The 16,258-nt window shown below is 44.9% G+C and overlaps 1 protein-coding gene across 2 annotated transcripts in view; it reads right to left on the bottom strand.

Annotated features, from left to right (window-relative positions):
* OPHN1 (oligophrenin 1) overlaps positions 1-16,258 on the bottom strand; it is a 126,713-nt gene that overhangs the window by 49,280 nt on the left and 61,175 nt on the right. For both annotated transcript variants that reach the window (XM_083485086.1, XM_083485087.1), the window contains 2 exons: positions 10,894-10,956; positions 6,299-6,373 (listed from right to left, as the gene is read on the bottom strand). In XM_083485086.1, coding sequence (XP_083341212.1) covers positions 6,299-6,373; positions 10,894-10,956 — 138 coding nt within the window. The remainder of the gene's footprint in view (positions 1-6,298; positions 6,374-10,893; positions 10,957-16,258) is intronic.

The raw sequence follows: 16,258 nt of genomic DNA, 5'->3' as shown, positions 1-16,258 counted from the left end.
TTCAGCTTCATTGGATGTCAAATTGGGCAATGATATCCAGGAAAGGTGTCCGAAAACACAAAGACCTGGCAGACAGACAAGGCACTTTCCAAAATCTCTAGCAGATTATTTGCTGGGCGTGTAAATCAAAATAACCTGCATCAATCTCTGTAAATGTATCCACCTCTGCTTCTTAACCTCTGTTGTTTTCCTACTGTTGATTCTACCATTATTACAGTTGTGATACGTGCATCTTCATTATATTAATTCCCAGTCTAACGTACATTTATCTATTGTTATGTATGCTTTCATTCTTATTGACATTTTTCAAAACATTTTATCCTCTTAGAAATATTCACATTTCCACAAACTCCCTCCTCCTGCTGTCCTGCCCTTAGTTGTTGGCATCTGCCTGCCTCAGGAGACCATGCAGGAATGCGCTTTTGGGGGTGAAGTCAAACTGTTGGAAGGTTGCAGTGTCTGCTATGGCTCTAGAGACTGATACGGGATAGACATGTTTCGTTGCAGCTGGGGCAGATGAAGGCGTCCAGTTGTGCTGCTGCAGATGCAACATGGCGTTTTTCTCTCTGTGCTCCTCCCAGTGGTCATTCCTCCTCTGGTCACTGCTGTAGTTATACAACCTGACAGTCTGTCTCCAGGCACTGCGGTTGTCTGCAAGGGACTCCCACACAGCAGGGTTGATGTTGCCCACCTTCATTTGCAGACATCTTTGTAATACAGAGTTGGTCTGCCTATGGGCCTGGTGCCTGAAGCCAACTCCCCATGGAGCACGTCCTTGGGGGTCCTGCCATCTTCCATTCTGTAGACGTAACCAAGCCAGCACAGATATTGCTGAGACAAGAGTGCGAACCTGCTGGGAATGTGGGTTTGGGAGAACGCATCTTTGTTTGAGACTCTATCCTGCCATGTGATGCCCAAAATCTTCCTGACGTAGCACATGTGGAAGGTGTTGAGGCATCGCGCTTGGCGGTTGTAAGTTGCCCTCCACTCACTTCCATAAAGCAGCGTGCTCAACACGCAAGCCTGGTTTTCTACCATTAAAAAAAAAGAACACCTTCAAACATTAGCCTATTATCTGCAAGCCATTCCTGCTCTGAAATATAGTAATGTAAGAGCATAAGAAGAGCCAGCTGGATCAGGCCAATGGCCTATCTAATCCAGCATCCTGTTCTTACAGTGGCCGAATGGGAAACCACCAAGCAGGCTTCGAGCACAAGAGCAGTCTCCTCTCCTTATGTTTCCAACAGCTGGGATTCAGAAGCATTGCTGCCCCCAAATGCAGAGTAGACATCAACAGCCACTCTCCTCCATGGGTTAGTCTAATCCTCCTTTAAAGCCATCCAAATTGCAGAACTCTTAGGTTTGAGCTTGCATCCAGAACCTTCAGATTTCCTTATTTAAAGCCCCTCTGTCTTATTTTCTGACTTCTGAAAGCTTGCCGCTCTCTGAATTCCAACAGCTTCAACTACAGTTTCTCTAAAAGCCCCACCAGCCATTTATTTTTTCACCCTCTTCCGAAATGTCAGTATCTTGCTCTCCATGTGCACATGCCTTTGTCAGGTTTGATGGCCTGCTTTATTCCTAACAGGCTGGGAAGCCTTGTGTCGTTCTGCAAGCTTTATTTCTCCCCTTGGTCTCAAGAAAATCGACTCTCTTGCTCAATCTACAGCTGCCCTTCCTCCCAAAACCCACAGCAGTTGTGAACCATTAGCTGCATCCCCACCCCAACTCCCCATTTGTACTTCAACTCTTCAAATATTCTGCACTTGACCAAACTCCCCCTTTTGCATTTCTCCATTTTTTTGGTGCTCCACGAAGCTCCTCCTACCCCTGAACTGTGTCAGATGGGCTATAGGAACAACTGTTCAAAATGGATGCCTGAGTTTGGGTGGGTGGGTGGGTGGGTGTGTTTAATATAGAGATCATAAGCTTTGGGCAGTCTTGCTTTGAGTGTTTAGAGTGCCTTTTGGACTGAAGTGTAGGGTACCAAATGCATTCTTTCTCTCTTTCAATCTCTCTGTTCCAAAGATTGTAGGCTGAACATTTATCGCTCTGAAGATATTCAGACCAAACGTGAAGACAGACATAATTCAAAGCAATCTCTCTTCTTCCCTTTCCAAATCTGCAAACTTGGTCAGGTTATGATTGAGCCACCCTACAACTGAAAAGATTTGTAGTGTCTTGGGGAATGCCAATGAAACACAAGATCCGAAAGAGTCCTCTGACCAGCAGATCAACAGGGAGAAGAGATGCTGTAAAAACCCAGTTCTCTTGTGCATCAAGGCCCCTTATTTATTAACTTATTTGTTGCATTTATATCCCACCTTTTTCTCCAAGGAGCTCAAGGTAGCGTACATGGCTCTCCCCTTCTCCACAACAACCTAGTGAGGTAGGCTGAGAGGCAATGACTGGCCACCAGGGTCATACGCAGGGAGTTTCATGGCTGAGTGGGAGGATTTGAACCATGGTCTTTGCCAGGTTCTAGTCAGACATTCTAACTGCTATACCACAAGCAACAGAAAATTACAACAATATGAAAATCATCCTTAAACCACCATGGTAGCCAAGTTCAGAGTACAATGTGAAGATATAATGTCAAGCCCTCCTTCCTACAATCCTTATTGGGCAGGCCCTCTCTGTCATGGACTGGCTGGATGCAGAAAAGCAGTAGGAGGCACTAGCCGGGGAACCTGCTAGGGAACCCCCAGGGGTAGAAGGCTCAGAGCCAGGGGATTGGTGGTGGGACAGTGATGAGTAGTCAGAGGGAGAAGGAGCAGACTTGGAGGAGGTGTCAGAAGCAGAAGAGGCAACAGGGTTTGGTGAGCAGGGGGATGCTGCAGCAGAGAACAGTTCATATTCCGAGGCAGAAGCAGGGGCTGGAGAGGAATGGATCCAGGAGAGAGAGAGGCTGGCTGCTGAAGAAGCAAGGGAGTCACTCCCTCCTGCTGTAACCAACCCCCACCCCCACCCCTGGTTTCCTAAAACTCACAGACAAACGAAACAGACAGAGCAGAGAGTGGTTGTGTGAAGACACAGCCTAAGACTGCATGGGAAAGACTCTGGAGAGGAGAAGTCCTAGTGGGCACTGGGAAGGCAGGGACCTTCAGCCCTTGCAAACGCTTCATCAGGGCAAGACCTGCTAGAAAGAGTTGCTGAGACCACCGGGCTGGAGCTGTGGATTGTTTCATTGAATAAAGAGTTAACTTCACTGGCCTCAGATGATTTATTGTTCCATTGCTGAACTACACTTGGGAGCAGCCACTGAGAAGGCCCTCTCCTGTTCCCCCACCAAGCAGGCCTGTGAGGGTGGCCAGACTGACAGAAGGGCCTCCCCTGAAGATCTCAAAACCCAGGCAGGTTCATATGGGATGATACAAGATTCAAGGTGACCTTAACAGATTGGAGAACTGGGCCCAAAATAACACAGTGAATTTCAACAGGAACAAAGGTAAGATTCTGCACTTAGGCAGAATTAACCAGCTGCACAAATGTAAGATGGGAATACCTGTCTTGACAGAAGGGCATGTGAAAGAATCTAGGGGTTTTAGTAGACCACAAGCTTAATGTGAGTCAACAGTGTGATGCAGCAACAAAAAAGAGCTACAGTGGTACCCCGCAAGACGAATGCCTCGCAAGACGGAAAACCCGCAAGACGAAAGGGTTTTCTGTTTTGGAGGCGCTTCGCAAGACGAATTTCCCTATGGGCTTGCATCGCAAGACAAAAGCCCATAGGGAAATGGTGGCGGTCGGGAGCAAAGACTTTCGCCCATAGCCGGCCTTCAGAAGAGGACCTCTTCTGAAGGCCGGTGGGGGGCAAAAGTCTTTGCTCCCCCCTGCCTGCCTCCCCCCCCCCCGCCTGCCCCGGGCGATCTTAAAATGCTGGCGGGCGGGAGCGAAGCGTTCGCTCCCGACCCCCAGCATTTTAAAATCTCCCCGGGACAGCGGAGGCTTCGCTTCCGCCCGCCAGCATTTTAAAATCGCTCCGGGACAGCAGGGGCTTTTAAAATGCTGGCGGTCGGCAGCAAAGCCCTCCTGTCCCTGGTGCTTGCGGGGCGGGAGGTGGGAAGAAGGGCTTTTCTTCCCAGCACCAGCCTTCAGAACAGCCTTCTGAAGGCTGAGGGTGGGAAGAAAAGCCCTTGTTCCCCCCCCCCAGCCTTCAGAAGAGGTCGGGGGACAGACTGTCCCCGGACCTGGTCTGAAGGCAGTTTCCCTAGGAACGCATTAATTGATTTTCAATGCATTCCTATGGGAAACCGTGCTTCGCAACACGAAAAACTCGCAAGAAGAAAAAACTTGCGGAACGAATTAATTTCGTCTTGCGAGGCACCACTGTAATGCTATTCTAGGCTGCATCAACAGAAGTCTAGTTGACATCTGAAGGCAGCCCTGTTTGGGGAAGTTTTTAATGACTTATGTGTTAATGTATTTTTAATCTTTTGTTGGATGCCGCCCAGAGTGGCTGGGGAAACCCAACCAGATGGGTGGGGTAATAATAATAATAATAATAATAATAATAATAATAATAATATCCAGATCAAGGGAAGTCATAGTATTGCTCTATTCTACCATGGTCAGACCACACCTGGAGTAGGATACTGACAAGCTGAATCGGAACTTGGCATGACTGCAATGAGGGCTAGAGCTGATTACGTCTGCCTAAACTATTTGAAAAGACTGAGCTCCTACTGGATGAGAGACTGTGTTATAAAGAACTGGAACATACTAACTACTGGGAAGGTGGTATCCAGCACTGCCTAGCACACTGCCACTTACAGGAGCTGCAAGCGTCTTTGAGCAGGGACAAGAGACATATAAGGAACTGGCTCTATCGGAACGAAGCGGGGAGAGACTTGCAGTCAATTATTTCCTCCAAATGTTTGCCACAGTATCCACTTATTAAAACGGCGCAATTCTGTCCACCTCGCTAAGAGTGGCCTTCACAGAGCTGCGCTTCCAGGCAGTGCTTACAGTGGCCCTGGATGGACAATATAATAAGGTCCCGTATGAAGGAAGACTCTGATTTTGCAGGCAACTGTATGTGGAATATATATCTCATTATCTACAACACAATGCTAGCTTTGTGCAGAACCAACAAATCAATTTATGAAACCTTTGTTTGCGCAGGAAATCAACCTAACTATGGCAGAGAGAAAGAAGTGGCTGCAGAATGTTGCTCTCTATGCTCTGGCAGCTAAGGAGATTAGGGTGATGAATTTGGATGAATTAGCCATTAATTGTAAAGGGGACTCAGGGATCTAACTTACACGATCCATAGGCAACTCCTCTCTGTTTTAACTGTCCCTGTAACAAGGTTTTTGCCAGTTTTGGTTGTGGTTTTACAGTATATTTAGTGTCTGCTGATGTTAAGGATGGTGTCATAGCCTTTAGCTAGCACAATAAAAGTATGATAAAAAAAAATGATACTTGACAGGCTGGAACATGTGCAGAGGGGGGAAGCCGGGAAGAAAAGAGACTGAGAGGAGCTATGATAGCCATCTTCAAATATCTAAAGGGCTGCCCCATGGAAGATGGAGCAAGCTTGCTTTCTCCTGCTCCAGAAGGCTAGGATCTGAACCAATGGCTTCAAGTTACAAGAAAGGAGATTCCAACTAAACATCAGGAAGAACCTTCTAAGGGTAAGAGCTGTTTGACAGTGGAATAGACTCCCTTGGAAGGTGGTGGACTCTTCTTCACTGGAGATTTTTAAGCAGAGGTTGGATGGAAACCTGCCATGGATGTTTTAGTTTAGATTCCCGCTTTGGACTAGATGTGCCTCAAGGTCTGTTCTAACTCTACAATTCTATGATTCTGTGGCACAGCCTGTCGGATACAGGAGATGTAGACTCAATTAAGGTTAGATATTATAAATTTTAATATACAGGTTAGGAAGATGTGGATCAAATAAAGCAGGTTACATACACATCTTTTGGAACTGTACTCAAATAGAAATATTGTGGAAATCCGTTCAAGCTGATATCTCTGATATGTCAGGATATCGTATTCCCTTGAAAGCTAAAATCATTCTGCTTGGTTATCTAAAAGATGATATTCCAGAATATGATCGGCAAATAGTGTTTAACCGTATAGCTTCTGCTAGGATCATAAGAGCCAAGAATTGGGGAAGGGGAACATATCTCCTGAACAGATTGATAAAATTTGGTCCATTGCAAATGGAAAACATATAAACCAATCTAATGGTTTTATGGGGAAACTCGGTTTGATTTAGTAAATTGCAAATCAGAATCCCCATGATTCCACAGAAATAAAACCCAGTTGGCAACGAACCGTTGTTTCTTACCAAAGAAGGCATTCAGGAGCTTCTGCACCTGGATGTTGCTCCCAACAGTTCGATAGACGCCTTCAACTGTAATACCTGAACAGAGGGGAGGGGGAGAGAAAACACCATTACTCCTGAAGCCCTGGCAGATCAGACTTAGGAGGCACTCAATGGCACTCAAAGCTCAATGGCGCCATCTCGTGCACTCACTGAAAATTCAGCAATTGTTTTTCAGGTGGCCGAGGCAGCTGTAACAGAGGGAATCCTTGCCCTGAGCCTGGAAAAGCAGGAACCAGGACGGAACCAAGTCCAGAGTCTTCTTTAAAGATTATTTCAGTCCACCACACTTTCCCCAAGGAGGCTCCATAAATAATATTGCTCTGCAGGCATTTCCTGCGAGCTTTGAGTGTAGTCCAGGAACCAGTGTGTGGTATAATACATATATGGTGAAGGAACTGTTTAAAAATAAAATTTTAAATCCTCTGTGTCAGTTGTTCAGAATCAGCTAAGTACTGTGGACTCCGTTTTTCAAAAGGCAAGCTATGGACCCCCTAAGTTTGAAAATTTTGATATTTCTGTAGTAGTTTTTGCTATGCAAGTCGTGCCACAGACCCTCTTCAGGCATAGGCAAACTCGGCCCTCCAGATGTTTTGGGACTATAATTCCTCATCCCTGACCACTGGTCCTGTTAGCTAGGGATCATGGGAGTTGTAGTCCCAAAACATCTGGAGGGCCGAGTTTGCCTATGCCTGCTCTAGGTAGGTTATGTGGACTCCCTGGAGTCTGCAGACCACCAGCTGAGAGCCACTGCTCTATGTAGTTGGTTTGGGAACAATGTGGAAAATTTGTTTCCTGGCTACCCAGTAAACAAACTGAAAACTGTCACAAATTAATTTAAGAGCCTGGTATGGTATAGAAGCTCATTGGGTGACCTTTACCAGTCACCTATTCTCAGCCTAACCTACTCTCACAGACCTACAACCTCTCCTGGACAATGACAGTTCTCTTTCTCAAGCTCTGGGAGGAAGACCTTTCATTGCCTACAGACACCCACCCAATCTTAAACAACTCCTAACCCACAATAATACTACAACCAGACTTAACACGGACACTGGCACCAGAGCCTGCAATAAACCCAGATGCCAACTTTGCTGCCACATACACCCGGACAACACCATTACAGGCCCCAACAACATCACACATACCATCTCGGGACTATTTAATTGCTCATCGTCTAACATTGTGTATGCCATCAAATGCCAACAGTGTCCTTCAGCTCTCTATATTGGACAAACAGGCCAAACCTTACGCCAAAGAATAAACGGACATAAATCAGACATCAAGAATCACAAAACAGAGAAACCAGTAGGAGAACACTTCAATCTCCCAGGACATTCTATACAAGATCTCAAAGTAGCTGTTTTACTACAAAGGAATTTCAGAAATAGACTGGAAAGAGAAGCTGCTGAATTGCAACTCATTACCAAACTTAAAACCATGGAGAGACCTGGTCTGAACAGAGACATTGGATTCTTATCTCATTATACATGACTAAGCCATTTTTCACCTTCTCACCCCTTGCCTTTTCCTGTAAGACCTATTGCAGTTGTTAAGAGTCGTCAACAGGCTCATCTCAGCTATCTGCCAATCACCCATTCCCACCACCCTTCTGAATAATACCCCTCCCCACCTTCTCACTATATAGAAGGATCTGGCAACTTCTGTTTCAGAGTATCTGAAGAAGTGTGCTTGCACACGAAAGCTCATACCAAGAACTAACTTAGTTGGTCTTTAAGGTGCTACTGGAAGAAATTTTTTTATTTTTTTATTTTGACTACTCTCACAGGGTTGTTGTGGGGATTAAATGAGGACTAGGAACTTGAAGAGACCAGTGTTTGAATCCTCAATTGGCCATATTCTTGGGATAGGCAGGAGGACAAATCACATCCTTCAGGGTTGCCTCTCATCCCCTTCAAGGAAGTGGAGGCAGGGCCAACTTTCTAACTCCTCCTCCAAAAAGGGGGTCTTTCACTCTTCACCCAGACCAAGCTGTGAGAGCAGAAGACAAGTACCAGCAACATCAGCCAAGTCCACCCCTGCTGCAGGTTACTAAGTGTCTCCCCAAGGACCTCACACATTTGCATTTGGTTATACATTCTACTTATTTATTACATTTATATTCCACTTTTCCTCTAAGTAGCTCAAGGTGGCATGTTCTCCTTCTCTTCTTATCCTCACCACAACCCTATGAGGTAGGTTAGGCTGAGAGACAGTGACTGGCCCCCAAGGTCATACGCAGTGAACTTCATGGCCAAGTGGGGATTCAACCCCTCATATCTTCTAGGTCCTAGTCTGCCACTCTAAACACATCACCACTCTGGCTCTCTTAGTCTACAAGGCTAGTCTGATACTCATGAGCACCGAGAACGCTTCTTCATTTCCTAACAACAAGAATTTGTGCTAAGAAATCCACTTTTCTTCTTCAGATGCAGAAAAGCAGAAATCTGTAGGGTGGTTTCCTTGGTGTAGGGGGAGCATGATGCCCCTTAAGGGGAGATTCCTGGAAACAACAGAGCCCACCTTCGCCAGGTACGCTTGGAAACTTGCTTTCTCCAGGATGCAGCATGAAAGGAAATATTCCAGACAGAACCCACTAAGATGTTTAAAGAAAGAATGGCAATATTTGAAGCAGGCCAGAAATTGAGGAAAGCTCCCATTAAATTTGCTCAGCTGTTGCCTGCCAGCCCTTCAAAAGAGTCTGATTGTCTAAGATTTCATCTCGAGCACTGAGCGAAACAGACACCATTTATTTTAATGGCACTTTTATGATAAAGATCTCTAACATTAAAATAATACTGGGCCCAACTTTTTATTGTGTCACTTTGGGTCATTAAGCTGCCTTGAATTTTCTCCAAGCGATTAAGAAGCGTGTCTATTTCCCACCCCTCCAAAAACAAATTCTAAGATTGCATATTAGGTCACTTTTGCTAGTAACATTCCAACTTCTCTTTATATTTAAAAAAAAACACACACCAGCCTCTGCTATTCACATTGCAAGCATGTCTGCAAGTTGGACTTCACCACTCTCTTTCTTCAAGTGCTTTTAGACCGCCAGCTGTGCAATCCTGTACATATCTACTTAGAAATAAGTGTCATTGAGTTCAATGGCGCTTACTTCCAAATAAGTGGATTTAGGATTGCAGCCTGCATAAATTACAGAAACTGAAGTTACTGTCTGCAGAAATTGCAGTAGAGTATGATCGCATCTTGTGTGCATTTATCTTGCACGGGTTTCTTGCAGACTGGTTGTGCATGATAAATCCAGGCAAGGCAGAGAACTTAAAAGCTTGTTTTGTACCAGGTCTACTTTGGGTTTCCAGGCATGAAAATAGCTTTTAAGTTCTGCAGCTAGCAGGGCGCAGAGAGGCAAGGCCCACTCACTGCACCAGCACTGGGGTGCTCTCACGAGATCTCGCAGGGCCATCAGAGTTCCCACAAGATCTTGCATAAGCATCTCTAGTATTTTTATTTATTTATAGAAATATTTATATGCCACTGTATCATATCACACTATGAAAACATACAGTAAAATCACATTACTTTTAAGAAGCAAGGTTAAAGCAAAATAATTAAAAACACAAACATTGTGGGGGGTGTACTCTTAATTGCCTGCATAGGCCTGGTGGAATAGAGAAGTTTTCAGTCAGTGTTTAAAAGTTGGCACAGAATGCGCCTGCTGAATCTCGAGTGGCAGAGAGTTCCACAGGACTTCCAGAGTTGGCACACTGAGTGGGCCTTGCCCTCACAAGCAAGGCAGAGAACTTAAAGTCATTTTGTGCCCGATCGACTGACCTGGCGAGAGAAGAGCTTCTTCTTTTCATAATGTTTTTATTTATTTTTCGTGGAACAGAAGATACCTTTTCGGAAAACAACTGTTGCAACAGTAAACAACGAACAACTTGTCCTGATATAATTACAGACTTTTTTCATACTTTGCAACAAGATTTTGTTTGGTTACTCTAAAAGCTTGCACCACGTTTTCCCATGGGTGTTGGGTGGATTCCTGCCACAGTCTGAACAATTTATGCATTCAGAAACATTTGCCTGATGTTACAAAAGGAGTAGGGGCTGTGTTTGCCCTTTGCCACTCTGACCTGACATGTTAATATTTCAGCCAATGCTACTGACCAGACTCTGGTATACCAAGAATTGATGTCAAACCCAACACCAGTTTTGCAATGTCTGGCTATTTTCATATGGGCAGCTGTATGTAGAAAAGCCACCATGGGGTCATCATAACCTTGATGGGTTGGATCACAAGCTCAAGTAGTAGGGGAGAGATTTCAATTGTTCTGTTGTTTATCAAACAAAAGAGCTTTCAAACTCTCTGCCTTGCTTGCTGGGCTATGCCTGCTGGGCATGTGGGCTAGGGAAATATGGGAGATTCTCTCTTTCCCACCCCCTCACGTGCTAGCCATGGGGTTGCCTCCAAGGATATGGCTATGCATGATTTTCATGAGTATGCAGAACCCCTGAATCCACACACACACCCCTTGAAAAATGCAATCATACTATATAAGAGGGAAGCATCCAGATGCAATGTCTGCGGCACTCACCTTTTGTCTCTACGGCATTGATGCATCTCCTGACAAATCTGAAGCCAACCTCGTTCAGCTCCACTGTAAAATACAAAAGGCAACAGAAGATTATCTGCCTGTAGGTTCAGAGAGGAAGAGCAGGCAGGGACAAGTCAAAGTTCATTCTGTTACAGGAACAAGAGTAGTCTTTCTTTTATTTATTCCATAAAATTTATACTATACCACATGGTTTGTAAAGGAAAGCCTTAAAGCATTTTACACATAAAAAAGAAAACAATAGAATTATCAGGGGGGGGAAAGCAGCTGCTTAAAACATTCAAATAATACAGTCGTACCTTGGAAGTTGAACGGAATCCATTCCGGAAGTCCGTTCGACTTCCAAAATATTCGAAAACCAATTGCAGCTTCTGATTGGCTGCAGGAAACTCCTGCAGGAAGCCACAGAAGTCTGGTCAGACGTTAGGGTTCCGAAAGAACGTTCGCAAACCGGAACAATCACTTCCAGGTTTGCAGTGTTCGGGAGCCAAAACGTCCAACTTCCAGGGCATTTGGGATCCAAGGTACGACTATAATTAGTATCAACGATAAGCTTTAAAAAAGATTAAAGCACACATCAACATTCTACATATCTGGGTAGGCTCGTCTAAAGAAGAATGCTGCTGAAAAGAGTACAGTGAAAGTGCCTGCCTGGTGTCAACAAGCAGGGAGTTCCAAAGTGTACATGCTGCTGCATTAAAAAATTGATTTCTTATAATATGGCCAACAATTCCCTGCACACCTTGATGGTGTGACAAGGCACCAGTGGTCTACAGCCAGGAAGGAATGGTAAGAGCTAGTTCAGCCTGACCCAGAAGGCTTTACACAGAGTAGTACAGTGCATGCTATATCTGCTAAAGGTCCCAGGTTCAATCCCAGGCATCTCTAGGTAGGGCTGAGAAAGATCCTTGTTGTCACCACCTTTTCCAGCTGGCCCTGGCGGGAGGCCACAACACAACAATAGAGCATCTGCCTTGCAAACCAAAAGTCCCAGATTCTGTCTCCAGTGGCATCTCAGTTGTCTATGCTCCAGCAACCTCTATCTTAGATTACAATGCATTAGATGTGGGGCTGCCCTTGAGGACAGTGAAGAAACTTCAGCTGGAGTAGCTGGGTTGCTCACCAGGGCAAGACATATTGCACTGATCCTGGTCCAACTGCACTGGCTGCCAATCAGTTTCCGGGTCCGATTTTAAAGTGCTGGTTTTCACCTGCAAAGCCTTAAATGGCTCAGGGTTGCAATACCTCAACAACTGCCTCTCTCCATATGAACTGATCCAGACCCTGTGATCATTATATGAGGACCTTCTTCATGTATCTCCTCCATGACAGGTCTGGAGGGTGGCAACATCAGAACAGGGCCTTTTCTGCAGTGGCTCCCCATTTGTGGGATGATCTTACCAGGGATGCTTGCCTGGAGCCATCATTACATATCTTCAGGCGCCAGATGAAAACATTCCTCTTTAAGCAGGCCTTTAGCCTGTAGCTAACTTTCAGAGTTTGTGGGGTGTTTTTAAGAACCCCACCCTTGATTTTAATATATGTATGTGTTTCCTCTTTTTCTGTAAGTCGCTTTGAGGTGCCTGTGGCAAAAAAGTGACTAATAACTTTAATTATAATAATCCCCAAGTAATCTCCTAATCTTGGAGAGCTGCTGCCAGTGATAGAGTGGCAAATTCATCCATTCAAAAATATCAGCAGTGGCAAACCAAGAAGGAGGGGGGGGAATGGCCTGGGGAGAGGAGAGGTAGCGATCTGAGGACAGTCCCTAGGGGCAGAGACATCTGGAGGGCCACATTTGGCCCCCAAGTCTGAGGTTCCACATCCCCAAGAGTCAATAGAGGCCCCAAATTTAAGAAACTGGTTAGAAAGTCTGGAATATATTGACTCATTTGATTATATTTCGGCTGCAATCCTGTGCACATTTTCCTGGCAGCAAGTCCTACTGGGCTCAGCAGGGCTTACTTCTGAGAATTGCCAGGGGCTGGACTTCAGCTCCCTTCCAGCTTTACAATTCTATGATTCTATTTATGGGATTCCAATGTTAGGGAAGGACATGAGCAGATGTTTAAGATTAGTAATTATGATATATTGTTATGTAAAATGGAATGGCCATTTTAATCAGAGTACTCCTATGGAGTTATTACTAGCACTAAGTGGGTTTCCTCCCACTACCACCCCATCCCCACCCTGCAAATTATGGCTATAAACTATTTAGTCAGGCTTTTGATGCTGGGGTCTTTTTACAGAAGCTAAAAATAAGATTATTTAATTATGTTGCTATGGTAGCAGATCCATCTAATGTATTATTCCTGCTCGGTTTTTTCTTGTAATCGGGTGTATAATAAATAGGCCCAAACGCATTTAAAAATATCCTATGGAAGCTCTTTAGGGCCTTAATGAGGGCGCATTCAGACACGGGGAATGTTGTATTACCTCCTTTCCTGGGTATAGCATTAGTGTGTCTGTCCCTCTGATGTTCCTCTCACACTGCAATACCTGTTGCATTGTGGAACTGCAACTTTTTGTGGTTTTTTGACTCATATACTAGCACCTTGCAAAAAATTTCATGTTTGCACCAGTGGGTGTTGTGGGAGACAACAAGGGACATCACTGGACAATGCTACTGTTCCCCCACACCCTTTCTACACTTGCCTACAGTTGTCCCCTCATGATTCACCCATAAAAAAACCAGAAAGTACTGTGTGCTGGTGTGTGTTTTTGCGCACCCCCCCCCAAATCATCAGTTTACTCCCGTGATTTTCTAGGTTGACTGCAAATGGATTTTTTTCTCCTTGAATCAAACAGCATGGAAATGAGCAGTATATCTCATTTCTTTCCCAGCAGTGGCTTTTACATGTGAAAGCTCAGATATAATGTATAAATTAATAGCTAGGGAAACATGGAGGGAAATAGGACTCTTCTTCATGAACTTTGGCTTCCAGATGTTACAATGAAGGATTCGATTCATTTCTCTTTCCTCAGATGTCCTGCACAAGGATATCTTGCCTTTACTACCTTTGAAGCTAAAATAATATATACTTCATTATGTTACTATTGTAGCAGATCCCTATCATACTTAACTCTTCTCCTATTTCATTTTTGTAATCTGCTGTGTGATGATATTACCGAGCGTCTTATGTCACACCACACCCATTGGAGTGAACATGAGGTTTTGTTCAAGGTGCTAGTATATCTGTCAGAAAGACACAGTGAGAGGGACGGAAGGACTAGAATTATAAGCAGGGGAACAAACACTACGTTCCCCATTTCTGAATGTACCCTAATCAAGATATGCCTGGTAATATTAAAGAATTCCTACAGCATCTTTTTAAATGCATTCGATTCTACAAAGTCAGTAGCTGCAATATGCAGCACACCCAGTAGAGAGCAGCAATGGGCATCTAGTTGAAACAACACAGTGCAGGTTCATTAGGTGATACAAGTCTTATCTGGTGAGACGCGCTTGTTAGAGCTCCCTTCAATTATGTGTTAGGGGGGCTCCTATTTCTTTTAGTTTCTTTCTAATTCTTCCTTTTATCAAAGGTATTGCATGTTTCTGTGTGTGGCAGCCAGAGATTCTTACATTAGAGAAATTGAAGCCAGAGTCGTAAATCAGTTGAGCATCCTAGCAGTCACTGCCCTGGCTTTCAGCTTTTGGCATCTACTGCCTTATCTTCCTGTTATCTTTTTGTTTTATTTAAAGACTCGTAGCTCTAAGGCTGATCCTGACTCAGACACTGACCCTCCTGTATTTAGATGGACAGAAGGAGGTAGAGGACTGTTATTGTTGATGCCGAAGAAGCTGTTTTGAAAACACCTTCTTGTGAACTTAAATACTGCTACATACCTGCAGTACTTCTAAATGAAACGGCTTGGTTAAATGTTGGCACAGAGCCTGGGCCGAGATATTTGGCTCTGCAGATGGCTCAAATGTAAAGCAGTTAAGGATGTTGGGAGGGAATTCCCCTCTCAAGACACCATGAGGAACCGGGAGCTGGTGACAAGCCACAGCAGAAGAGGTAACCAATAGAACTTAGGTGAGATTGAGGCCCTGAGGGGGTAAGGGCCCTCTATTTAGGGGGAGAGTCGACATCCGTCCCCCAGGTGGCAGCTGGGGCTTGGATGAGGCCTGAACCCTCTGGGTCCACGGCACCCAAGACAGAATCAATCCAGGTGGCAGCTGAGGGCTGCCAGGAGGCGGAGGCTCTGGTGCTAGCAGTTTCTGGCTTGGCAGTGGAGGGAGACGGTGTGGCAGAGGTCTCTTTCCCCTCTGGAAGTACCATCTCACGACCCCCAAGAACACTGGCTGTGGGGGGAAATCTGAGGACTTTGATGCAAAGAGATGCCATCTTCCTTGATACTTTAAGTGCTGTCTCAACAGCAGGGGGCGGGCCCCCCTGAGACTATCGGGCACGATAGTCATATTGAATAGGGCATTTACAATCAGCTCCCCACTCCTTTTGCTTGTTCCCTGATGCCGTCCAGTTTTTCAGGTTGTTTGAACAGACTTGAGCTGGCCCCCGATGCCACAGGAATCTTTCCGGGGCCCAGAGCTGCTGAAAACATAGAAACATGGCGGAGAGAATCGGCCAACCTTCCCCTGCCTCAGCTTTTAAGTTCAGAGGATAGAAAGAAATACCACCTTCTTAGCTGGCCACAAATAACACCTCATGTGGGATCCTGGTCGGACATTAAGGGTGGAAGGAATCTTTTCTTTTTCTTTTTTGTTGATCGCTTCAGTTTTTTAGGGACAGTTTATGGTAAGTGTTATTGTGTTATAGTCACACCTAAGTTCTATCAGCCTATAGTTAGGTGTTTAATTGTTGTTTTTGTTTAGTTAAGTGGTCCCCCACCTTCAAATGTATGTTACATGTTTAGTCTGTGAGTTGTTTTGTGGTTTAATTTAAATCAGTTAATTAGCTAGTTAGTTAGTTAGTTAAAACTGCAATAGAAGGTTGTCAAATAATGTAGTAGTCCTGTAGATAACTACCTGATGTCTAGTCGGCCCATCTTATTTGATTATTTTGTGTGTATTGAGCTGTTGATATTATAAGTAGAATAGTAAGCTGGGAAAGAATAACATCAACGCTATCAAAGGAGGCAAGCGTGGGGCTTGGAATTACTATTGTGGAGGGGCGAGGGAGGTATGGCAGTGGGGGCAGACTCTATAGGCAAAGGGGTTTGAGATATGGATATGCTCGTTCCCCTTCCAATCTGTGCCCCATCCCAAGGGACGAAGGTAGGGTGAGCAAGGATTACTCACCTCCATCACTGGTGTTGTGCAATGACAGGTCTACAGGCAATAAAACCGCCACCCTGTGAGATTTCTTTACCTCACAGGGGG

This window comes from Podarcis liolepis, assembly GCF_965112155.1.
Source record: "Podarcis liolepis genome assembly, chromosome: Z".
NCBI lineage: Eukaryota > Metazoa > Chordata > Lepidosauria > Squamata > Lacertidae > Podarcis > Podarcis liolepis.
The sequence above is the reverse complement of the archived record's forward strand: the minus strand, read 5'-3'. Positions and strand labels throughout refer to the sequence as shown.